Source organism: Vidua macroura, chromosome 13, assembly GCF_024509145.1.
Source record: "Vidua macroura isolate BioBank_ID:100142 chromosome 13, ASM2450914v1, whole genome shotgun sequence".
NCBI classification, from domain to species: domain Eukaryota; kingdom Metazoa; phylum Chordata; class Aves; order Passeriformes; family Viduidae; genus Vidua; species Vidua macroura.
Genome location: NC_071583.1, coordinates 565,972 through 591,614, shown reverse-complemented (window position 1 = coordinate 591,614; position 25,643 = coordinate 565,972). Strand labels below are relative to the sequence as shown.

Below are 25,643 nucleotides of genomic sequence, written 5' to 3'. Positions count from 1 at the left end.
CCCCGGGCCGGCGGCCCCGCCGTGCTCGGGCACCGCGGGCTGCGGATCGCCCCGTGTCCCGCCCCGTGTCCCCCCGCTGCGGGATGTGTCGCTCTCCCCGCGTGTCCCCCCCTCCCGGGGCGGCCCCTCCGCAGCCCGGGGCTCCGGCACCATCCGGTCACCGCTGGGACAGCGCGGGTGCACTGGAGCAGATTTGCCACTCCTTATTAAAACTAAGGAAAAAAGGAGAAAGTGTTCGTTCCGGCAGAAGCAACATCGGTGGTGAAGGCACTTTGTCAGGGGTCCTAGCTGAGCGCTCGGGACCCAGTCCATGAGGCCTCACACACTTGCCAGCAGCGTTGCAGGGGCACCCCCGAGCCCTCGGACGGGCGATGCGCGGACTCAGCCTCTGCAGATCCACGATCGACTGAGTGCGTCCTCTGTCCGGCCCCGGCTCCGCTCCCATCACCGCTCCGCACAATGGGCTCTTTTATGGGTGTCGTGTGAGGAGTGAATTCAGGGAGATTTGATGATTCACAGTTACTCCGCCAACTTTAAAAAATAACCCCAGCTCATTACACAAATAATTTACCTAGTGCAAGCAGGCGACACAGAGGAGCATTCTGCGTCTCAGTGGCTGTGGAAAGGCCTGGGGAGGAGCGAGGAAAAGCGACCCTTCCAGGGAAACGCAGCCACAGCAGAACGTGAGGCACAGGCTCAGGGCTGAGCAGCCTTACTCCAGCTCCAGGTGGACTAAGGGCTCAGGGTCTCAGGGAAAGCAAAAACTGTGCTGGATCCCCGCTGGGCACAGGGAGAGGCAGAGGACAGGGACCACAGGGAAGGCACAGGCACAGTGGCTGTGAGCATGGCTCAGTGTTTTGTGGCAGGGCAGGAGCAGCCACAGAGCGTGTACCAGTCCCTAGGTGAGCTCCTGCATCCCCTGCCAGGGAATGTGGGAAGGGGCTGGGCTGGGATGCTGTGTGTGACTGCCCTAAGCTGTACTTGGAGCAGGGCTGGAAAGGCAGCACTAAGGAGAGTCAAGAGGCATCAAAGAATGATCATCCAGGAACATCAGGTCTCTGGAGAGGGTGCCTGGGGTGTGAAATGATTGCTGTACACCAGTGGTGTGTCGTCTCCCAAAGCAAGGAAAAGCCAATTTACAATGACCAGAAAAGTCCAGGGATGATGATGTTGCGTTCCTCCACAGCCAAGAACACCCTGGAGGGACCTTATGGTTCTGAGCTCGCTCTCCACAAAGAAAAAACAAACCAAACTAAGCAAGGAAAGAGAAGCACGGGCAATTTCATAAAGGATTCATCCTAGCAGCAGTCACTTCTCCTTTCAATACCCACAGGGATTCAGAGAGCAAGGACCAGCATTCCTGATAACCAACTGTGCCATAAGATAGATTTTGATTTTCTGGCCAAATTGGTTCAAACCTGTGAGGCCAGCATTCCTGATAACCAACTGTGCTATAAGATAGATTTTGATTTTCTGGCCAAATTGGTTCAAACCTGTGAGGCCAGCTCTGTGGTCAAAGCTGAGTGTCTGAGAGTGTTAAGCATCTTTTCTCAGAGTGGTCTGAAAAATAGTGGTGAAAGAAAAATCCTAGTCATGAAATGATCCAACAGCAACAGGGGTTTCTGCTACTCAGATATCATAAACAATAAAGAAGCAGTGATGGCTGAAGAAAAATAATCCAATCATGAATTAATGATCTTTAATAAATATCAATGTCTAAGATACTTTGTGGAATTTCTACTTGAAACAGCTTCTTAAAAGGAAGGATTACATTGTAATTCACTTTGTGACACTCTCAACCCAGAATTTTTTAATGAGGAATGGGATGGGATGGGATTTAATCATAATAAACACTTCAAGCTTGAGGTATAGAGAAACCAACAGTAGCTATGGCAACGTGGTCACTCCAGTAAGGCTAATGCAGATTATTTCCAGGGCAGTAGCCTTGTGTGTGCTCAGGAAGCAGAGGTAATGTTGGCTTAAAGCAATTCCTAAATTAAGGAAAAATTTTTAAGCAGAAGCTGTCTTGCACTCTTTGTTTCCAGCTTCAAACTGTAAGTGTTTCACGATGTGCTGAACATACACACAGCAGCCTCAGCAGAGTATTGACCTGCTGCTTCCAGAGACACTCATCCTTGTCACCATGAGCTGGGCAGACCCTCTGGTCATGGATTCACAGACTGCTTTGGGTTGGAAGGGACTTTGAGGCTCATCTCATTCCAGCCCCCTGCCATGGGCAGGAACACCTTCCTTAGACCAGGTTGCTGCAAGCACTGTCCAGTCTTGAATACTTTCAGAGATGGAATATCCATCATCCCCACGCTCACGCCAGTGAAGCTTTGCCAGAGAAGGCTGGAGCCAGGCCAGAGGCCACACCAAGCCACAGATGACACGGACACCAAGCTGTTTGATGAAACCCTTCACAACCTTACACAAGTGCCAGAGCTGCAGCTGCCACCAAGTTACTCATCCCAGAGTATGGCAGCTCGTGACATGACCCCAGCTCTCCCTTGGCCTTTCTGCCTTCCTGAGATCTCTGAAAGGCAGAATCCCCTGTGCCATTCCTTGGGCTGAAGAACTGGGGAAGGGGGACGACTTTGGCCATTGATATGTGGCTAAACCCTCTGCAGCCTCCCTGGGACGTTGCTGTAAACCCCTGCTTGGTGATGGAAACTATTCCAGTCCAGGCTCGAGGGTCCCAAGGAGGTGTGGGCTCTGCCTCAGGCTCATGAGGCCTGCAGTAAACCAGCCAGACTGGGAGAGATTGCCCATGCAGGAGAGCACTCGGCTGCAGCAGGGTCAGCAGGGGAATAAAATCCATATGAGCTGGGGCAGCAGAAGCCAGCCCTGCTGGCTGTCCCCTCTGTGGGAATGGCATGGCTCTGATACAGACTGGATACCTGCTGGACTGCTGGGGAAAGGCTTCCATACACACCTTTTCCAGTGTAAGAGTAAACGAGCTGGAGACACGTAACACAGCAGCTGTTGGTGCTGCACTACATCTCCTTTGTTTTTTGAACCTTACATCTTCTTTCCTGCCGGCAAAGTGCTGTTACCTTGTCATATTAACAGAGAACTACTTCTCACTCTGTTCCCTTTTTTATCTCTGTAGTGAAGTGCAGTTGTAGCTTGGCACTGACAGAGCTGTATCAATGGGTCCTGCCTTTGCACCCAAAATAACTGCAGCCAAAGATTTTTCTATGTGGAAATGCATGTTGTTTTTCAGGTAAAGCATCCCAGAAGTTTGCTTTTGATTTTTATTTTATTCAGGTATTAACCGCTCAGTCGTAAGTAGAAAGGTATCTTCCAAAAATACGTGTAGCATCCTTGAGGCCATGAATATTCAGAGAAGAAAAAGAGCGTTCTAAAATACACACCCATCTTGACCCCAGCCTTTTCCACTCTTGCCATCTTAAGCCCTTGTGGTACCAGTAGAATTCAGCATTACACTGGTCAATAATTCAAGTCCCTGTAAGAAATGGGAATATTTATGTATGACTAAAAGCATGAAGAACTATGATAAACAACTTGGCAAGGCAACCACAATTCTCCCCAGTAGCTCTAATTCTCCTGTAAAAGGCACTGGAGTCCCAAGCTACTCAGAACCTGTTGTAACTGCACAAGGCCGTGGTCACACTGCACGGCGCTTATCAGTGCTGAAAAGGCTCTTGCGAGCAGTTTCCTGCTAGAGATCTGCGGCCTCCATTTCCTCAGGGAGATTGCCCAGACTCTGTGGTCAAAGCTGCAGCTTCAGCTGGTGCTTGAGCAGCCACTGCTTTAGGGAGTGGGCACTCAGCATCCACGCCCAGGCCCTTCAGGAAGGACATCCCTGCACAACGCTGGCATTTGCCCGTTGATATTCAAGGTGCGTGTCTGAAATCCCAGTGGCTGGTTAAGCCTTGCCCACGGGGTGGCTTGCAGCCCTTTGCCCTGTACTACGTACACCCCCAAAGAAGTGCTTTTGCACATAGCTCTCCAGGAAAAGCAACAGGAGCTGTTTACTCTGTTGGGCCGTTTCCACAGCTTTGATCTTGTGCTAAGCCCAGGGCGGCCCAGACTCCTCTTGGGCCCATCCCTCCTGTGCACACCGTGCTGAAGCTGAAGCTGCCAGAACCAGATTGTTAATTATACTCCCACTGATTCAGAGGAAAGCTAAATATGTAATAATTCAAGTGCATCAGTCACCCCCCCTTTCTCCATATGTTATTGCTCCTCTCTGCCCCCATTTCCCCCTTTCTCTCCCTCCCCAGGGGTGAGGATGCCCCAGCCTGTGCTCCTGGGAGCTGCGGCTCCACCATCCAGCATGGTCCCACCATCTCCTTTTCCACCATGCAGGCACAATATTCTTCAAGGTGGGGTACAAACCTCTGCCATGTGGTGCAGCTGGATTTGCACTTTGGTTACCATGCTTTGCTCTCGTGGGATGGTGCTGTTCTCCCCTGGTGATGTGCTCCCAGGAGTTCATCCCAGTGCCAGAAGCAGTCGTGGTTTGCGTCATCTCCGCCTAACTCCAGTGGCCTCTCTTCCCCTCATCCCCGTTCCCTGCAGCGCTGAGCTCCCTTGGCCCTGTCTGGAGCAGCCCTGCTGTACCTGACGTGAGGCAGGTCCTTGTCAGGCTCTCTGCCCCAGACCCGGGGCTCTGCGCGTGCAGACGTCACCCCAGACACGCAGGTCCGTGGCCTCCCCAGGGTCTGCCTCACAAGAAACACAAGCTGTGGGGAGGGAGAACTGAAATGCAGCAGTGCTCTGAAACCAATTTTAACATTCCCAAATCCAGATGACCTCTGTTGCAGTTACTCAGATTTTACATTTCTGGTCTGTGCCACCGGCATACGTTGAACTTTGCCGAAACAGTACTTGCCAAGAAGTGTTTGTTTCTTTTTAAAGAATATCAAGGCTTTGGGGATTTTGGTACAAAAAATTATTTGTGGGTAAAATACATGATGTTCACATACAAAAGAAATAAGGCCAAGAAATACAGTGTTTATAATCACCCACTGGATTTAAATAAATTGATTTAATTGGTTTCTGAGGGGAAGGAGGAAAGAGCAACAGAGGAATTCTTGTCACACGATTTCCATCTGAAATCTAACACAATTAGTGCAGCAGGATTCAGTTACCAAAGGCAAAAAAAGAAGGGAAATCAGGAGTCAATTGAGTTGCTGCAAAATTTAATATCTTGCTGTCATCTTTGTTCTTGGTAGAGAGTTGCTGTAGCAACAGACCAAAAAAAGAACTTGCACAAGAGGAGGAGCTTGCTGCTCTTTTAACAACATCCCTTTACCCTCCCTGAATTACTGTTTACGGCCAATCAATCGCTTCCTGAGGTATCAATGGCTATGGACACAAGGCCAGAGCCTGCAGGTATTACACCTGTCACATACAGTGCTGTTCTCAGCTCCTCTCTGCAGGTCACATGGTGGCAACTCTTTTCTGTAGAACTGAGCCCATTCTTGTCACATGCAAGACACGTCTATTCCTTGATCCATTTCCATCACTGGGGGCTCTGCACCCTGCAGATCAGCACTGCGTGGGACTATGCAGCTATAAATAAGAGACAGCTTTCCCCACCACTGCCTTTCTGGACGAGGCCAACAGCACAGCAGCTCAGGAAGGACAGGCCGTGGGGCAGAGAAGGCAGCAGCTGCCAGGTAATGATGCCAGCAGCCTCAGGTCTGCCCTACAGAGCATGCAGCTGGCCATGCTGAAGCCAAGGAAGCCCCAGTGTCAGTGGTGGCTGGGCTGGCAGTGTTTTCCAATAGTTGGGTCCCTGCTGTTTGTTGTTCCCAATTAATTTAGTCACACGCAATCTCCAACTCTCCATCTGCAGTGTGAAACCCACTAACGGCAATTTTAGGCATTTTGGGGTGCAGAGCTCTGAAGTGCAGGAGCAGGTTGGAAAGCAGCTGCAGGAGCTTTTGCTGTGTGCCCTGTGGAAGGGCCCCTTCACAGCCCAGCAGGGCCAGCAAAGCCTGGCCACCATGGCCCCGAACATCCCTGCACCAAAACAGGGGCCCTGCACATCACAGCACGCCCACCTGAGGTGGTGCTTGGCTGGATTTGCAGCAGGGCACAGAGGTGAGGGCGAGCCCTGCATTTCCAGCAGCACCCGAGCCCTCGGCAGCAGTGAGGGGCAGGAGGGGCACGCGGGTGGGCACGGGCCCATGGGGCAGAAACGGGCTCATCTGGGACACCAAGGCCTTTCCACACCCCCATTTCCACGTCTGTAAGTGGAGTTAGCATTCCTGCTTCCTTCTGGGGGTACTTTCATGGCTGCTGATAGAAAGGAACATCCCCTTGTGTGCAGACTGGATGGCCCTGCAGTCTTGCCCGCGTGAAGGGGCACCAGCACCCTGTTGCAGAGATTCAGCCTGGTTTGATTCCTTTCAAGCCTCAGCCTGTTGCTCTTCTCTGCAGCATCTCCACCTGCCTTGCCATCACCTGTTGCCAGGGAGCCCTCAGCGAAGCAGACCACGAGGGCACCGCAGCACTCTGTCCCCACAAAGCCACCCCCGGTGCCATCACCGTGCCTCCAGGGCTGCAGCAAGGGCACTGCCGGCCTGTGGACCTGCTGGAGCACTGGCTGGAGCCCTCCTTGCACCCTGCTGCGCGTTTTTGCTCCAATGACTCAGGTCTGTTGTACTTGAGGAAAATGATCCAGCACCTGCAGCTGGAGCCGGGGCAGAGGGGCCCACCCCACTCCCTTTGTTCGGTGCCAGCAGCCCCCGCTCGGCCCTGCGTTGCCGGGGGCTTCCAGCGGGACAGGGGGCAGGAGAAAAGGAAAAGCCTGGGAAACTGAGCCTGCACTGTGCGCTCACACAAAGCGCCATTGTTCTGAGGCTCAGAGATGCAGTTTAGTAGGGCAGGCTGTCCTCCCCGGCAGCCCCGGGCGGCACACAGGCCCAGGGGAAGCTGCATGTGGGGCCTCTGTCTGAACTGACAGCGATTGATGAGGGAAAGGGGGCCAAGTGGAAAACACAGCTTTGAGGGAGAATTCAGCTCTCTCATTAGAGCTGAATACAGCTGGCAAAGGGGCCTTTTCCTGGAGAAGCCCCAGCCTCCAGCCACATTCACAACTTCATTGCAAATTCCAGCATGAAAGTGTTATTTCCTGAAAAAGTGGAAGGTTTTGGGGCGTTTTTAAGTGCCCCTTCACACCGGCACAGAGACCCAGTGACCTGTGCACCACAGCAGCACCGAGACACTGAGGCTGGATTTTGTTACCTCAGGTCTCAGTCACTATTAGCAGCCCACCCCGAGGGACTTTTTAGCTTTTCTCAGGAACTCGGCTCACTGAAACAGGTTCAGTGCACTACCCATCACTGTCCATGCCATGGATTATCCACCACTGGGCACACACAGGAAAACACCAGCACTTCCACATACAAGTTGCTTTTCAGGCTCTTGGCTTCAACACTAATTTAGCAGGCGGGGATTTTCTGATTTCCTCCACCAACTCAACTGAATGCAAAGTAGGTTGGGATAATCACAGCTATAGGCATGTAAGGGCAGAGAGGAGGGGAATGGCCGGAGAGGAGAGGAGAGGAGAGGAGAGGAGAGGAGAGGAGAGGAGAGGAGAGGAGAGGAGAGGACAGCACTGGCACGACACCCTCATGCGAGGGAGTGAACAGGGTGGCACCAAGGCCTTCACACTCCTGCAGGACTCACTTAACACACTGTGCAAATCTTCTGCACCATCAGTGCCAGCTCTGGCCTATAACCTGGGGGCACAGCCCTGCAGGGAGCACCTGAAGCCAGGGAGATCTGCGGATGGAGGTGTACCTTCCCTGGAGAAGGAAGGCTGTTTACTGGAGCAGCATCAGTCGAACCTTCCCAGAACAGCTGAAGCAGCATAAGCACTTTGCTGACATGAGCTGTGTCAGCACATCCAGACCTGGCCAAGCCCTCGTGCATCTGCAGAAGGCTTGGGCTGCATTGGCAGCAGTGAGGTGCCCCCATGGCCAAGCCCAGGCTGCCAACCCCTGGGAGGGTCCCCAGGCCCTGCCTCAGCTGCAGGACAGGGATGCTGCTGCAGCTCACAGGGAATGCTGCACCTTCACTTGCTGCAGCTCACAGGGAATGCTGCACCTTCTCTCGCTGCAGCTCACAGGGAATGCTGCACCTTCACTCGCTGCAGCTCACAGGGAATGCTGCACCTTCACTCGCTGCAGCTCGGGCTCAGCCGTGGGGCTGCCCTGCAGGGAGTGAGGTCTGGCAGCACCGGGATTGTCCCCTCCAGTCAGCACCACGGGGACAAACCAGCTGCCTGGGGCAGGCAGGGAAGGCGAGCTGAACCACAACAGCATCTCAGCCTGGCTGTGCCTGCAGGACACAGAGAGACTCCCAGAGAGAGGCAAAGACAGCAATCCACTTTTTTTGCCATGTTTTTAAAGCTGTTTTCTTCCCTCTATGACCAGCATCACTGCGCTTTGGGTTTGAGAGTTTGTGTGCACAGTGAATCTAATTTGATTTTTATCCTTTTTGTCTCCCTCTATTTTGCACACTACATTAGGCTTTTGTTCCAAGGCAGTTAAAGCAGATTTGCTGTGTGGTTCGAGCTGCCTTGCACAGAGGAGTGTCACATAACAGATATGCTATCGATAAGGGGGAGGCTCGCACAGCAGGAGGCCCAGACAACTAGAATTCTCAACAACACCAGTAAAACCAATGGTGTGTGAGCAGGTCCCTCCAGCTGGAGAACTGCCCCCTGCAATGACAGCACTGTGGTCACTGGAGCTGCAGCCAAGAGCTTCAACAGAACTAGCAGCCCTGCTATTGTTCAGCTACACCCTGATGTTTCATTTCTCCTTCCCTCTTTCTAAGTTCATGCTGTGTTGACTGTGCTGCCCTCACGGCCCTGTGGAATGTGGGGGTGGCAGAGCAGCAGCCCAAGGTCTGCTCCTGCAGCCCCCGAAGGCACCGTGGGGCAGCAGAGCTCTGCATCCAACCTCCACTGCTGGCATGGGCACAGCACTGAGTGCTGTGGTGCCACTCAGTGAGCTGCATGTGAATCCTTCCCTTTAGACAGGAGCAGGAATGTCCCAGCATGTTCTAAGTATAGCCATGAATGCTTTCCAGAAAAAAAAAAAGCTGCACTAATTTGTGTTGGCACTAATTTGTGTTGGCACTGATTTGGCACTGGTTTCTCATGTCCCAATCATGATACATTTTCTTTTCCTGTCCTCCCCTAATCACTGCAGTAAGAAAAATCTGGTTTACAGTGACAGTGGAATATCCATGAGCTATTATTTAAATGTATACAGATCCATAGATGCTTAAATGTACTTAGATTCAAATGCCTTGAGCAGGAAATGAGGACAAAAGATACTTTGTCAAGACAATAAAAAGTACATTTTATGAGAGAATCTAGTGGTTTAACAATACCAGAAAATCTTTTTTAAATTACTGTGGACTTTAAATACCTGTGAATTTCAGTCTGAAGGAAAAAGCCCACCCTCCTAACATGAAAACAGAGGTGCTGCAAGGAGGGGAAAGCTGAGGCAGAACTGTGGTGACCAGACAGCCAGGGCAGGAGCAAAGCTGAGGCACAGCTTGAGATGCACCTGAGCAAACCCTGAGTTGGGCTGAGCTGCTGAGCCAGCAGACAGCCAGCGTGGCCTCATGCTGGGCTTCAGCAGCCCGAGGTCACCCCACTGCTGGCTGTGCTGCCCTGCTCCTCCCACCCCTCCTCTCCATCCCCTCTGTCCTGCAGCACCGTGGGCAGCACAGCACTCAGCTCTCCATGCTGCTCTGGCTGTCACTGACCCTGCCAAAATGGGCTGCATCCGTAACTCCTGCAAGTCAAAGGACCTCTGACATGGGAGGTGGCAGGGTGTGTGCCTAGCGTGGGCTCCTGAGGCACAGACTGCTCAGGAGTACACTGCTCCCAAAGGGAAAACTTCATATCCTGAAGGGTCTCCAGAACCACAGCAGGAATGAAGGCGCTGACCTGAAAACACTGAGCCAAACCTTGAGTCAGTCATCTCCAAAGGCAAAGCAGAAGCACAGCCCACATGTTTGGGGTTTTACCTTCTAAGAGACAGAGGGGCCTTTCTGTTCATTTCACTGCCAGAAGACAAGGCAGTGAGCCTTTCTCCTGCAGCACTGACCCTGGCACCCTGCAGCACTGACCCTTTCTCTTGCAGCACTGACCCTTTCTCCTTGCAGCAGTGACCCTTTCTCCTGCAGCACTGACCCTTTCTCCTGCAGCACTGACCCTTTCACCTGCAGCACTGACCCTTTCTCCTGCAGCACTGACCCTTTCTCCTGCAGCACTGACCCTTTCTCTTGCAGCACTGACCCTTTCTCCTTGCAGCAGTGACCCTTTCTCCTGCAGCACTGACCCTTTCTCCTGCAGCACTGACCCTTTCTCCTTGCAGCAGTGACCCTTTCTCCTGCACCACTGACCCTGGCACCCTGCAGCACTGACCCTTTCTCCTGCAGCACTGACCCTTTCTCCTGCAGCACTGACCCTGGCACCCTGCAGCAGTGACCCTTTCTCCTGCAGCACTGACCCTTTCTCCTGCAGCAGTGACCCTTTCTCCTGCAGCACTGACCCTTTCTCCTGCAGCACTGACCCTGGCACCCTGCAGCAGTGACCCTTTCTCCTGCAGCACTGACCCTTTCTCCTGAAGCACTGACCCTTTCTCCCTGCAGCAGGACTCCAGAGGCTCTGTGCTCCGTGGCACTCTGTGCAGCTCTGCAGAGGTGAGATACCTGTCCTTCTCACAGCTTCTCTCCAGTGAGGCCATGACCCTGCTATAGGGCTCCTGCTCCAAAGCACTGCCACTGCAGGAATGCAGCTGGATCCAGCAGCTCCCAGACGTGTAAAACAGGAACTCAGCTGCACTGTGCCAGCTGTCCGCGTGCCCGGAATTGGTGCAAAACACTGTCAGATCTAACTGTCAACCCCAACTGTAATACAAACAGCACAGGCTGCTTGCTCCCAGGGACCCACAGCCAGCACTTGTATGAGAGGCAACATGTTGTGGGGGATTTTAATTTGTAATAAAGGCTGGAGTGACCTTTCATTTCAGGTTTTAATTAAGCTCCCCTGCCTCAAAGCTGCAGAGAAAAATCCTGAAAAATATAATCCAAGAGCATGGTAAAGTCTCAAATGTCAAAGGTGAGCAAAATCCTGAGCTGCTCTTGTTTTAATCATAAGTTTGTTAGTCCAAAGGACACAGCTTCCCCAGTGCTCACAGTCTGACTTTCTGCAGGACACACCAAATGCCAGACGAGTCGTAGATACAAGCCTGCATTTCATCTTATCACAAGATGCAGATTTACCTGCATTCAGGATATTCTTTTTCCATCTTTTCACTCCCTCAACTCAAAAGAGCTACTTCCAGAGCTCTTGTCAGTCTCTGGCTGAAGGCCTAGATCCCCATTCTTTATGAGCTAGTCCCAAACCTCCTGTTCCCAGGCAGCATGACCTGGGCTCCATGGGATCTCAGCATGCTCATCTCAGGTTTGCTCACCTGCTTCTCTTTCTGTCTAGAGCATGGCTAGTTTCTCCCCAGGCAGAAGTGCAGATAGCCCAGAAATATTTACAGAAAAAGGCTAACAGTGGTGTCCAGCATTAAGAGCTCCTTCCTTTCTGCTGGACTGAGGGAAGCAGCGCTGGAGGCTGCGGTCCTGCCCAAGCACCATCCGGGCAGTTACTGTCTCCTGTTTCTGTAGTCTTGGCGTCCCTCCTGTGTCCTCTTGCACTCCTGCTCTAGGTTCTGCCAAGAGCTGTTTCATTGCCAGTGTTTGAGATCTAGGCCTTGGCGTGCTCTTAGGAGGAGGAAATTGAGCTGACACCAGCACCAGAGCCTGCTGCAGCCTCACAGGGAAGCTGCTGCATGCACAGGGAGCTGGGCCAGAGCAGAGGGGAGCCCCATTTCCTGAGCAAACCACCCACAAGGTCACTTTCATAATCAGCTTGAGCAAGATCATGGGGGAGCAGCATGAAACACTCCTGTAAATGCTTGAAAACTGCAACAAAACTCAGTACCAACACTGCAAGATCTTTGCTCTGACACATTTCACACTAAACTGAATCCCACTAATCCACAAATGGGTTGCTGTGTGAGTGTGGTTCAGGTTGGTACAGGGGGATGAGTTGTTGCTCCCTCTTCCTTCAGCTGTCACTTCTTATCCAAAACAGCTCCAGCTCACAGCGCATCCAGGTCACAAAAAAAGAACCAGGTCAGCAGAGACAGTGACTGACACCTCCACACTCTCCTAAGACATGAAACACTGGGAAATCGCCGGGTAAGGAAAACCAAGAATTTGGGACAACTGGCACCTCCCTAACGCTCACTTCCACCTACTGATGTACCCCACAAAATAAGGCACAACTGATTGAACAGATCAAATGCTGCCATCCCCATGCAGGAGCCACACACCACAGACTGTCGGTCCCCTGGAGGCTGTGTATCACAGCCCTTACACACAACACACCTGACACTTCACAAGCAGAGCTGGCTGCCAAGGCCCACCACAGGAGCACACAGAGGTAATGGGTTCAGCGCTGTGGAGGGAGTCCCATGTCCTCCAACCCAAAATCTTACAGGTAGGAATTTGGGTGAGTGACCCATATCAGCGCTTAAGTTCATTCCAACAGAGGGTTATCTTCACCCACTATGAAATGAGTTTGAAGATGATCACATTTCAGAATTCCAAAATTACAAGCTTTGATTCTCTGTTTTGCAGCTCAGTGAAATCCCTGTCCCTGCTGAAGGGATTCCCTCCAGCCCAGGGTGAGGCATGCTGGAGGGGCAGCTCTAGAGAGCAGGACAACCTAGCCAGAGGATTGGCATCCATAGCCCAGACTGACGAGCCTCGAATCATTGCCATGGCTGCAAGTATTTCATATGAGCCATGTTTGATGATAATGTCTGCAGCCATGTCGTCATGGATATAGAACAAACAAATCACCAGATTGCAAAAAAACAGTGAGAAAATTTAAACCTGGAGTTTGTTCTGGACTCTGCTCTTTGCAGAGTTGCACAACATTCCCAGTTTCACTTTAAAATATCTCTGTGATTTAATGCCAAAGAGCTGGGTTTCAAGTGAAGCCTGGATTCCCCATGGCTGACTTCACAGATTGAGTTCAACACTGTCTAACTTGGAAGGCATCTCCCCATAGCCTCTGAAAAAACCAGTGCTGCAGAATCTGTTAAGGAATCAGTCAGATATCTGCTCAGACAGAACATTCATCACAGCACAGTAACAGCCAGAAATTCACATGTGAACCAGAACATGCAGGGGGTTGTCTCTGGCCCAGAAGAGCATGTAACTGCACGAAGAACTAGTACAGATCAGTGGTGCTTCACAAGACCCTGGTGGGGACTGCAGGTTTGGAATGGAAACTTAATTATCAAATCTGAGTTTTCATCTTACTGACACGATCCTTTTAAAATGATTTAGGATGATGGTGTAGCAGTAAGCAGATTACTCCTTTTCCTAGCAGAGGAGGGGCTCCACTCGCAGCAGTGTGAAACAAACACAATTCCCTGTGAGTCCCCGTGTGAGCTGTGCAACCCCGGGGCCGGAAGGAGATGCTGCTTCGGCAGGACAGGTAGCAGGAAATGCAGTGTTTGCACATTGCTGCTTCTCATCTTTCTGCTCCCTTCACTGCACTTCCAGGAGAAGGAGCTGCAAGCAGCACAGATGGATGTAGCTAGATCCTGCACTGCACTCTGGAGCTAGTTTGTGTGCTTGTGTGTGCTGTTACACAGCCTCACAGAAGACACCTAAGACTCAGTCACACCATTTAGGGAAAGCCCCTTGCGGAGTGACTCCCATGGAGACAGCTTCCTGTCCACACGCTCTCCCAGTGCCTCCACAGCCGCTCCGAGCAGCTCTCCCGCTTTGAAATCCCAAGCACAGGCATAGGTTTGTGCAGAATGGGCTTTAAGGAGGCGTGTTTGTTTCACGTGGTAAAAGACAGTGTAGGTTTCCCTCTTAAAAGCATGTTTAAAACAGAAATAAACTAGTACATCAGACTTTCTAAAATAAAACCCAAACCCTCAGGCTCCCCAAAAATGTCTTTTTAAGTGTGTGTGCCAGTTTTCTTTCAATATTCCCAACAGAAGGATTTCCATTCAGTAACATAATTTAAATCTTCTCTGCAGGACGTATTTGAAGAAATTAGCTGACAATTCAGCTGAGCTGTCTGCAGCAATATCCAGCTGCAATGCCCATACAGGTTACATGCGGGCTAAGAAAATTCCCAACAGAGTCATCGGCACAAAGGTCACTCCAATTTCTGCCAAGCTGCAGCTGTTTAAGGAGCTGGGATTCCCCAGTAAGTCCAGCAGAGCTCCCTGCACCCTACACGCTGCTGTGGGCAGAACACGGAGATGTTCGTGCCCACACACACAGCACCTCACATGTCACCGAGGTCCATTAAGCACTACAACAATTCTGCTTTTCCTCCCACAGCAATGACTAACGATTAGCTGGAAATAACCCACTAGCCAGGAACAAAGGTCTGAACAGCAGCTCTTGTGTACAGGCAATCTCTCTGACAGGTGCTGGCTGTGCTGGCTCAGAAGGAAAGAGGTTACAGCACTGCTTGCCACTGCTTGGAATGCAGAACCCTGCTTCTAGAGAAAAGAGCCTGACACTGATTTCTTCTCAGCTCAAAATATCAGCAATAGCGGGAGTGCCGAGCAGTGAATGCATCCTCTGAATGTGTGATTTAACACGACAGATGTTGAGCCAACAGCAAGAGGAGTGACAGATCCTCAAGTCCCCAAAGCAGGGTCACACAGAGGTTAACTGAGGTAAATTAACTGAACTCTTTTGATATTGCAATATACTATGCATCTTGTACATTCCATCCTAGAGAATAATTAAATTGACTTTATAAGAGGGGCAGTTTTTAGGGTGTGGAGGAGAGACTTTATCATTCCATTAGCCTCTGTTCTGGCCGCTAAGTGATACTTGGCAAGTCTGTTAATATGCAAAAGCCTCAATTTGCTCACTAATAAATTAGCTGTTAGGAAAACAAAGCTTCAGATCAAAGGTATTAGCAAAACACAGCTGCAGACTCTGAAGATGCTCAGCAGTGCCCGTGGTAACTTCCCAAGGCTGTATATTTTTAGCATCACTGGCATTTTGGACTCGGGTAGGAGCTAATCAGGTGTAACAGAAAAATACAACAACTGCAGGGTCACAATGAGATTATATATTCCTGAATAGTGTTTCCGGATCTGTTAAAATTTACTGTAGGGTTTCTTAGTTTTCCATTCTTTAAAGCTCACGCTAGTTCCATCAGCACTGTGAGCAATCTCAGTCTCCTGGCTGCCAAAGCAGATTCAAGACCATTAAGTTGTATCCCTGGCTGGAAGAGGAAGAAATCCTGAACTGTGCAACCTCTTCCCTTCCTCACACAGGCCACTGAGGCAGCACAAAGGACTGGACCCCATTAGCCCTGTCTGACTGATCTGCAGTTCTCACCACAGGCTGCCTACCCACACTTCATTCAGACCTTGCCAGCACCAGTTGAGGTTCAAATCCCATGAAAAATTCTGAATTGTAAACTGCTTAATCTCTGCCTGCTTTTTTGTTTAATTATGTGTGTAGGAATCTTCTCTTTACTGAGTTGTCTCAAAGTAAGCTGGAGCGTGAGGTCAGAAGCAGATGCTGTAGGTTAAAAGTTGATCTGAACAATCCCCCATGCTAACCCTCACTCCTGTAGTAACCCTCTGAGTAGCAGGGAGGTACTGCACAAGAGGCAGTGTCTCCAGTACCAGAGAGCATGCAGCCAGAATACCACTGAGGAGGAAGTGGTGCAGCCTTGCCCACAGTCCCTTGAAAGCAGAACCTTCTTCAAGAGGTCACAGGTCTCATCTGCATCTTTCTCCAAAAAGCTTTCTATATTGCTCACAGCATTTTTACTTTGGAAGGGCAAATTTTTGATTTCACTTCTCTGTGCACATATTGCAATACAAACCTAAATTTTTAGAAGCAACCTCTGGAGCCAGGAAGCAGCCTGAAGAACTTTAACCCTTGCAAACTCAAGTGCTGGATGGAATTTATACAACACATGCCTATCACTGCAAGACAAACCAGAACAGTTCACACCAAATTCTTTCTGCAGCTCTGAAATGAATGAATTCAAACCAAGCAGTTTTTCCAGGCAAGACAGATGGAAGCATAACTTGGCACTTCAGTATTGGAAATTCAATTCTGTAAATTCGTTTATGGCCTAAAAATTAATTAAACCAATCCAAGAAGTTAATTTCAGTTAGCCTGGTAAAAATTAAGCAAGACTTTGGAACATGTCTCACTGTTTTCACGAAACTCAGAGTGGTAAGGCTCTGTGTGTGCACGGCGTTTCTCGCTGATGAGGCTCCCTCAGCAGTTTCCGTTTCACAGATCTCACAGGTGACAAAGCTCAGTCCCTGGGCACAGGTGCACGACCAGTATGGCAGGGCTGACCAGTCTGACATTTTGGGCACACCTCTCACATGCTGTACAATGAGCTGCTCACCTTCTGTGGCCTCATCACTGCTCTGACCATCCAGAGCAGCTCTGCAGCCACCCACACTGCCCCAGCACAAGTTGGCAATTGTGGTGTATTTGTTCCTGTGAAAAATCTGCTGGGGACAGGAAAGGAGGGGCAGTCCCCTGTTAACCACATATCTCCAGCAACAAGGGTTTGACACGCAATTCCTTGCTTAGACTTGTGAACTCTTTGTCATGTCTTATCACCCAGCAGCCTCAGTTCACAGCTCTTGTGACTAAGAGGGCTCACTGGGCTCACCAGAGCTGCCACAAACACTGACTAATTCTTCCCCATCCAGTAACCGTTAAGCAGCTAATTCACTACTCTCCTAATCTCTCAGTGTCAAAATAACATTCCTTTATCCTTCAGCTGTAGATTCCCAAACACTGTACTATGTTATCTTTCTCACACACATGGAAGTAGTAAAACTTGAGAAAAATTGGGAAGAAATTCTTTTCTGTAAGGGTGGTGAGGCCACCAGGGTGCCCAGAGAAGCTGTGGCTGCTGCACCCCTGGAAGTGTTCAAGGCCAGGCTGGATGGGGCTTGGAAGCCTGGTCTGGTCCTAATTACAGGATAAGTTATTTGTTTTAATGAGAAGTATATGGCAAATGTTCTTTAGTTGTGTGAGACAAATAATGATGATTCCAGGATAGTATTAGGACCCCTTGGTTAGCTGGACAATTGCTATGTCCATGATTCCATTGACAACCCTGAGGAGCGAGAGTGCAGAAACACTCAGGATCCTCTGGGATCCAGCCTGCTATTGATACGTGCCTTCCAAATGGACAGACCTGGAGCACAAACCTTTCCAGGCAAGCGGACAGCAATGCTCCTCCTCAGCTGTGCACCAAGCAGCCATGAGGACCATGCTGCCAGCTCATCAGGAACCACTGTTCCCTGTAAAGGGGGCTCCCAGACATGCCCAACAGGCACTGCTCACTTCACCTGAATGCTGCTGAACCTGGGAGCCAGCTCGGTTCCTCGGCTCTGGGAAGGGGCTCAAACGGACACGGAGCACAGCTCTGCTTTGGTCGTGAGCAGTTTGTCATATTTTCTCTCCTCCCAAAACACAGGTAGGAGAGCTGTTACAGCAGCTGCCAGCAACCAGAAACTGTTCTGAAATGGTGTCTGGACACATTCCAAGAGCTGCAGCAGAGCAGGCTGCAGCCTTCACCTGCTTCTTACCTTCCAGTGTGAGGCCAGCTGTGAGGGTCAGAGCTGCTGCTGCTAGGTCAGACAGTGGAATTCATTTAAGTGTCTGGCAAACAACTTCACCAAAAGATGCTGAAAATTCTGCTAGTGAACACAGCTCAGCAATCTGAGCTTCTTGTCCCACTTGAGCCACAAAGTTCTGCCTTGCTATAGGTGTTGCTGCAGGATAAAGCTGAGCAAAATCTCTGACTACCTCTTCTTTAGCGTATTTTTAAATTCTCATTGAAACCCATTTCACAAACTTTCTCCATCATGTTTATGACCCAAATTCCACGGTTTTCATCCTATATTTTCAGACTTGAATCACAAGTCAACTCACACCTTCCCTCATCCTGCTCACATGAAAGCAAAGCGATGGTTCAGAAGGTTCAATGGCAAGAGCAGTGCCTCGGGGCCTCCTGTTGGACATTAAATGTGATGGCAGAACCAGAACACACAAGGGGAAATGAACACAAATGGTGCTGCTGACAGGACAAGCTGCACCTGGGGAGGTAGAAGCTGCAGGAACAAGTTGTGTTTACATTTATCATTCCAATGCTGGGTGTAAAGACTTTGGGACCTGAAACGAGGAGGGAAAATAGTGCCTATTCAGCTTCATGCAGCTCACACTTGGTCATAGTGACCAGGGTATGGTCATGGCAGGTAGAGTGGCCTTTCTTTCTGTCTCTCCTGAAAAAAAGACATTTAGCCACTAGATTTTACTTTAAAAAATAATTCTAATTCTGGAAACACGCCAAAGGAAACAGCCCAACCATCGAGAAAACCGAGCCACAAGGAACGAAAAGAGAAATGGCCACCCCACGGTTTGCCACCCACGGCACAGGGGCTATGGCAGCGGCGGCCGAGTGGGTGCCCGGGGGCCGGAACGCCGGCAGCCCAGCTCGGGAGCTCAGCGCCGGGACCCGCGGGGCTGCGGGGACACCGACACACCCGGAGTGCTGGGCTTGGAACCGGGAACTGACCCGCGGGCCCGCCAATGGACCACCCTGTCACGGGGGGGGGGAACACGCACGGAGCCGCGCACCGACCCCCGCCGAGGGTCCGACAGCAGCTCCCCGCGGGGCCGCGCGGACCGACACCGGGTACCGCCGGACCGACGGCCGGTACCGCTGGACCGACACCCGGTACCGCCGGACCGACAGCCGGTACCGCTGGACCGACACCCGGTACCGCCGGACCGACAGCCGGTACCGGCGGGGCCGCACGGACCGACACCCGGTACCGCCGGACCGACACCCGGTACCGCCAGACCGACACCCGGTACCGCTGGACCGACACCCGGTACCGCCGGACCGACAGCCGGTACCGGCGGGGCCGCACGGACCGACACCCGGTACCGCCGGACCGACACCCGGTACCGGCGGGGCCGCACGGACCGACACCCGGCACCCACGGATCGACACGCGGTGCCCGCGGATCGACACCCGGTGCCCGTGGATCGACACCCGGTACCGCCGGACCGACACCTGGTACCGGCGGGGCCGGACGGACCAACACCCGGCACCCACGGATCGACACCCGGCACCCACGGACCAACACCCGGTACCGGCGGGGCCGCACGGACCGACACCCGGTACCGCCGGACCGACAGCCGGCACCCGCGGATCGACACCCGGTACCGGCGGACCGATACCCGGCACCCGCGGACCGACACGCGGTGCCGGCGGGGCTGCGGCGCCGCCTCCCGCCCGCGCCCGGCAGCGAACCGAGGGCAGCGAACCGAGGGCAGCGAACCGAGGGCAGCGAACCGAGGGCAGCGAACCGAGGGCAGCGGGGCGGTGCCGCCCGGCGCGGAAGCGGAAAGGGCGGGCGGTGGCGGCGCCTGGGGCGGTGTGGCCGGCGGCGGGGGGGATCCGGTGGTCGGTCGCTCGGCCGGCCCTGGGCAGGGCGGATCCGGTGGTCGCTCGGCCGGTCGTGGGCGGGTGGCTCGCCCCCCCGGGCAGCCCGGCATGGCGGAAGCGGAGGCGGCCGGCGACGCGGGGCCGGGTGCGGGCGCAGCCCAGGAGGGCGCGGAGCTCGCGGCCGTGATCGGCGCCACCGTGCCCACGGGCTTCGAGCAGACGGCGGCCGAGGAGGTGCAGGAGAAGCTGGGCTCGGCCTCCAGGATCAGCAGGGATCGGGGCAAGATCTATTTCGAGGTCCCGGCCCGGAGCCTGCCTCAGGTGCGTGCGGGCTCTCTGCCCCGCTCCCCGCTCCGCACGCCGCTGTTCCCCCTGTAGCTGGTTCGGTTCGGTTCGGTTCGGTTCGGTCCGGTTCGGTGGGTCCCAGCCCCTCCGAGCGGAACGCTTCGGTGTCGGAGGCCGCCGGTCCGGACAGCATCCCGCACCCAGCCACGGCCGGCCGGGGTGCAGCAGCGGTATCCGCCTTTACCGGCGTGTCCGGGGGGGGTGAAATGGTAGATGGGGACGTTAAACCAGTGCAAAGACGAAACTGATAACTCTTGTGGGGACTAAAGGTGGAAATCCGTAGTCTCTGAAACCTCGACATAGATGGCAAAATTCTGAAGACAGTAAACACAGTCCCCACGGCACACGGTTAGTAATGTGTCATCTTTTCATCTCTTCTAGGTCCATCGTCTGAGGTCAGTGGATAATTTATTTGTTGTTGTTCAGGAATTCAAAGACTATCAATTTAAGGAAAATAAGGTGAATCACTCTTCCTTTTTCTGTCGGTTCTGGGGTTTGGAGTGTTTGGCATTTTTAATTTAAGACTAGTATCAAAATATTCTGTTTAATAAGTTTTTAATTTGTGATACTATTCTAGTTCCCTTTTTCTGGTTTGTAAATGGAAGTGTGGCCATGTCATCTAACATAATTTCTGCAGTTAAATACTTTACATTGCCAAAATCTGAGATAAGAGGTGATGCTATGTTTGTAGGCCACAGACACAGAATAGTGAAGTGTCACTTTGGTCACTTAATACAGTGTTAGTTGTCTGTATTACAAGATAAATGATGAAATCCTGTGGGTCTTGTGATTTTCACTGTAATTCCATTTAGTTATAGCAAAAACCAGACAAAAACCTGTAAGCTTTGCTTAAACATGTAGTGGATTAATGTTTAATATTTGAGAGACCTCAAAATAAAGGATAACTTTTAAAAGGATGGAATAACTTCAAAGCACAACTTTTTCTGTCTTTTAAAGGAAGATGCTCTAAAGGATTTGGAAGATTTGGTTAAAAAGCTGCCCTGGACCGATCCATTGAAAGTTTGGGAGTTGAACAACAGCTTGAAAAAGAGAAAGACAAAGCGCAAAAAACACAATCTGCAGAGTCCTGCAAGCAGAGGGAAGCTGAGTGATGGTGGAGAAGAGGGAGGAGCAGACCAACACAGCACTAGTGACCAGGAGGACTGTGCCCAAAACCCTGTGGCTGTGGAACCCACTGGTGGCCAGGATGCAGAGAATCCCCAAGGAGTGGCATCCAGAAATGGGGTGGAGGAGGAGGAGGAGGAAGATAACGAGCAGTCAGATGTGAAAGTTGAAGAGCAGACGAGTTCTGAGAGTGGGACCAAGGCTGGCGACGGTCAGACGGGTGAAGGAGAGGCGAAGGTGCTGAGGTTCCGAGTGACGTGCAACAGAGCTGGAGACAAGCACAGCTTCACGTCCAACGAGGCCGCAAGAGACTTCGGTGGAGCCGTGCAAGAGCACTTCCACTGGAAAGCTGACATGACCAATTTTGATGTGGAGGTATAGTGGCGTACCTTGGAAATACCTACATTTCCGCAGTACAAATTTTTAGTTCTTATTTCTGATGCTTAGAGATCTCCAAACTGCCTTCCAGAGACTCTGGAACTGAAAACTGGTAGTGCTGAAATTGGCCTCCTCTGAAGTGTTCTTTTCCCTGGCAACATTATGTGTGTCCTCTGATGTGTGTCCTTGCCTTGCTTTCACCTTCAGTAAATCTTTCCTCTAATGCATTGTTTAATAGCAGTCTAAGTTACCAGGAAATGCTCCAAATAGAAGCTGCTTTTGGGGTGAAGGGGACAGAAGGAGTTAACAATAACTGTCAGGTGTTTATTTTCCGTCAGGGGAGAGCAGAGGCTGGGAAAATACAGCCAGCACCCCATAACTATTGGTGGTGAGGAACCAGCATTTTTGAGGGGCAGAGAGACCTAAGTTTTTCTTGCAGCTTTACTAAGGGCTGGCCACTATCCTGGAGTGAGATTTGACCTTCCTAGTTAATGTAGTCCCCACCACAAATATGATTTTTATTGCTGCTTTTGCAGATGGTGAATTCACTGCGTCTTGCAGGACTTACCCGGCCTCTGCCCCAGACTTACAAACCAAATCTTTTAAGAAGACAGTGCAATGGTTATAGCACTTTGAAAAGTCTTGTGCGACAGATGTGGTGTGAATGAGAGAGTGTGTGAATGCTCACCTGAATTATGTCCTATTAAAATGGTGCTTTGCTTTACTTCCAAGAAGAAAAGCTTTTTTATATGTCATTCCTGGATTCTAAATTACCATTTAAGATTCCTGTAAGTATTTACTAGGCATTCTGTGGAGAGCCTCTGTTACTCCTGAAATTCACTTCAGGTTTTTGCTTTAGGTTCTTCTGAATATTCACAACAACGAAGTTGTGGTGGGGATTGCATTAACTGAAGAGAGTCTCCACAGACGGAACATCACACACTTTGGACCCACAACGCTGCGTTCCACGCTGGCTTACGGCATGCTCAGGTCAGGGTGGTTACATTGTATTATGCTCAGCTAACAAGTCTTTTTGTTTAAGAAATTAAACCTTTTATCTCCCCCACTGCTTCCTCAGAAGCCATTTCTGTTAATTCTTAAAGAAAAATAAATTAAAAAACCCCTGGAGTTGCTGACACCATGTGCCTTGTAATAACTGGGTGTTTCCCAGCCAAGGAAAGTAAACATTCGCTGTATTAGCCAAGTTTAAAAATAGTGTACCACAGTCTTGAAAGAATTTCACTTCACTGCTGGTTATAAAAAAAAATTGACTAGTGGAAAAAATAATCACATCAAGTTTTTTGTTAGAAGGGTAGATATCAGAGTGATTAAAATAGTTCACTTTCCCTTATTTACAGAAATTCAGGTTTTTAAGACATTTCTCACCATATCTTTTCTTCTGTTCCTCAGACTCTGTGATCCCCAGCCCACAGATATCATAGTTGATCCCATGTGTGGTACAGGTGCGATACCAATAGAGGTGATTCTTCCTTGATTTTTTAAACTTAATTAAACTTGTCTATATCTTAGCTATATTCTATTCTAGCTGAATAATATGTGTAAATCTTCTTAGTAATGACTGAATAGTAAGCTCCTGTCTCACCAGTTTTCGAACAGATGCAAATAGTTTTTGTAAATGACCTCATTTTCCTTCCATAGGACGTAGCAGGAAAAGACTAAATCCAAAAGTATTTTGAGCTTTAAAAGTGCAAAATACAGCTATCTGTTACAGAATTCTAAATTTCCAGCCGTCCACGTGCAGTCGCTTTGTTGTATTCTGTCATGTTTGAGAAATTAGTCTGGGGTTTTTTAATTCAAGCAGTGTTGATGCTAATGTTGCGTATTATCATTTCCCTCCTAGGGAGCTGCAGAATGGCCCTTCTGCTACCACATTGCAGGGGATAACAGCCCTCAGGCAGTGAAGAGAGCAGCAAACAACATCAGCTCCTTACTGAGGAAAAACGAGAGTAAGGACAGGTGAGAGGAGCCTGAGGGATTTACCTTTCCTGCAGTGTTGCATGCACAGAAATCCACTTTGCATTGATGCACTTGAGTGTCTGGTTCATTTTTTCTTGCTTATTTTGTTGCCGACATTGTAGACCTCCCCAGTGTAAAAACCTTCTGGGTGCTCATGTCTGAGGGAGCTGCCTTTGCTCTTGCAGCAGCGCTGCCCTGGGCGTTCCCTTGGACGTCATCCAGTGGGACATCTGCAACCTGCCTCTGCGGACGGGCTCTGTGGACGTCGTGGTGACAGACATGCCCTTCGGGAAGAGGTGAGCTGCGCTGGGAAGGGGCTGCGCCGCTCTCCTGGCCAGGGCTGGGCTCCTCCCCAGCTGGGTACCAAACTGGGCTGCTGGGGAAGGAGTCAGGAGCCCTGCGTTGAAAATGAGCTTGAAAGTAACTGTGCTCCTGACTGAGCAGATTGATGTCTGAGACACCGACGCTGAACTGGTGCCGGTGATGGCAGTGGGGATCTGGATGTGTCTTGCAGGATAGGGTCGAAGAAGAAGAACTGGGATCTCTACCCAGCTTGCCTGATGGAGATGGGCCGGATCTGCACCCCAGGGACAGGCAGGGCTGTGCTGCTTACCCAGGACAAGAAATGCTTTGCCAAGGTTTGTTCTGTGAGAGAAAATCAAACCTATTTACGCTTGAAAATACATTGAGGGAAAAATTGTAAGCTGCCATCATTACAAAAGATACTCCACATATAGAGCAATCATTAGTAACGCTTAAATTAAATTTTGGACCCGCAAAGTCCTTTGACGTTCCCATCAGATGTGACACAGAATAATAAAATGAATGCCATTGTCCTAATGCCACTCTTTGGCTGTTTCTGGCCCGCAGGCCTTGTCCCGCGTGGGACACATCTGGCGCAGGGCTCAGACCGTGTGGGTGAACGTGGGGGGACTCCACGCGGCAGTGTATCTGCTGAGGCGCACCTGGGAGAGCCCAGACGAGACAAGGGCCTGCTGGTAAACCGCGTGGGAGAAGACGAGACACCTCCGGACTTTGTGACCTGAGAGCATAGTCTGTCAGCTTCAAAACCAAACAACCTGCGAGAAACTGTCACACAAATAACAAACCAGGGATCAACTTGAGAGCCGCCAGTTCTACTGTGTGTTCTGAAACCTTATTACTTAAATCACCTCTGCTCCCTTCCACCCAAACTGAAATTCATTAGTGGAATTAATAATTCTTTCCTTGAATCTTCTCTTGTATTTTTCAGTTAGACGTTTATTTTTTCTGCTTACAGTGGAAAACACGTTGAGGCAGCCTGGGTGTAACAGTTAATTTATTTACCAAGCTGTATCTTCAAATGACTAACAGTACTACTAAGACAGTCACCTTAAAGGGATCAGAGTAGTTTTCTAATTTATACCATTGCTCAAATGTAAACTAATAATAAACCAGTATCTGGTTTTTGCGGTCTGATAAACAAATTCCACTTGGCAAACAGTGTGGTGTGCTACTGGTTCTCTTGCCTGTTACCTTACCTTAGGGCTAATTACCAGTAAATGTTTGATCTGTGTTTTAGTGTTCTATTGCTGTGGGTGAGGGGGTAACACGCAGCCCTAGAAAACAGTCCGTAGTTACTATTTGAGGTTCTTCTAGCAGTTATATTAAAAAGTTCATGGTTTTGGTGTCTACCATGGATGCATCAAGGTGGCAATTTGAATTTCTTTGGTAATTTAACTACCACAGCTATGCTGCCACAGTATTCACAAAAATATTGTTGCAAATATTTTTTTCTTCTGTGACCATACTACGATTTCTCAGGCCTCTCACTGTGCTCATCAGAGGCTGAAAACAAATTGCCAGTTTGCCCTTTCCATTACAGTGTGTTCATGCTAAGTATGTGTAACTGTTCAGAGGTGAATTAACAAGTATTAAAGTTTTAGAAGTTTTGCATAAAGAGATGAGTCTCAATTGTGTTCTTTTTCTGCTTCATGTCCAGATTTTCCAATATCTAGTTAATTTTTCTCAAATTCTAGTGTTTTCATATGTGTGAGAAAGATAATATAGTGTTTGTGAATCTACAGCTGAAGGATAAAGGAATGTTTTGGCAGCCTGAGATCGGAGAGGAAGGAACTGGCAGCTTAACTGTTACTGGCTGAGGAAGAATTGATTTGTGGCAGCCCTGGTGAGCCCAGCGCCTTAGTCACAAGAGCTGTGAACTGAGGCCGCTGGGCGATGAGACACGACACAGAGTTGACAGCTCTAAGTGACGACTCGC

The 25,643-nt window shown here is 50.4% G+C and overlaps 1 protein-coding gene across 2 annotated transcripts; it reads left to right on the top strand.

Annotated features, from left to right (window-relative positions):
* Positions 1-19,615: 19,615 nt before the first annotated feature.
* Positions 19,616-25,320, top strand: THUMPD3 (THUMP domain containing 3). 2 transcript variants are annotated; one of them, XM_053989676.1, is made up of 9 exons: positions 19,616-19,879; positions 20,285-20,362; positions 20,861-21,403; positions 22,266-22,396; positions 22,817-22,886; positions 23,268-23,383; positions 23,572-23,679; positions 23,898-24,021; positions 24,254-25,320. In XM_053989676.1, exons 1-9 carry the CDS (start codon positions 19,667-19,669, stop codon positions 24,383-24,385), a joined length of 1,515 nt encoding a protein of 504 aa, XP_053845651.1. In that variant the 5' UTR covers positions 19,616-19,666; the 3' UTR covers positions 24,386-25,320. The 2 variants fall into 2 exon arrangements, with proteins under 2 accessions (XP_053845651.1, XP_053845650.1); XM_053989675.1 differs by having other exon boundaries at positions 23,569-23,679.
* Positions 25,321-25,643: the final 323 nt, after the last annotated feature.

Excerpts from the sequence above, each read along its gene's own strand:
- THUMPD3 (XM_053989675.1), top strand. The coding sequence starts at position 19,667 with ATGGCGGAAGCGGAGGCGGCCGGCGACGCGGGGCCGGGTGCGGGCGCA. Across the intron at positions 20,363-20,860 it reads ATCAATTTAAGGAAAATAAG|GAAGATGCTCTAAAGGATTT; the intron begins GTGAATCACTCT and ends TGTCTTTTAAAG. Across the intron at positions 21,404-22,265 it reads TGACCAATTTTGATGTGGAG|GTTCTTCTGAATATTCACAA; the intron begins GTATAGTGGCGT and ends TTTTTGCTTTAG.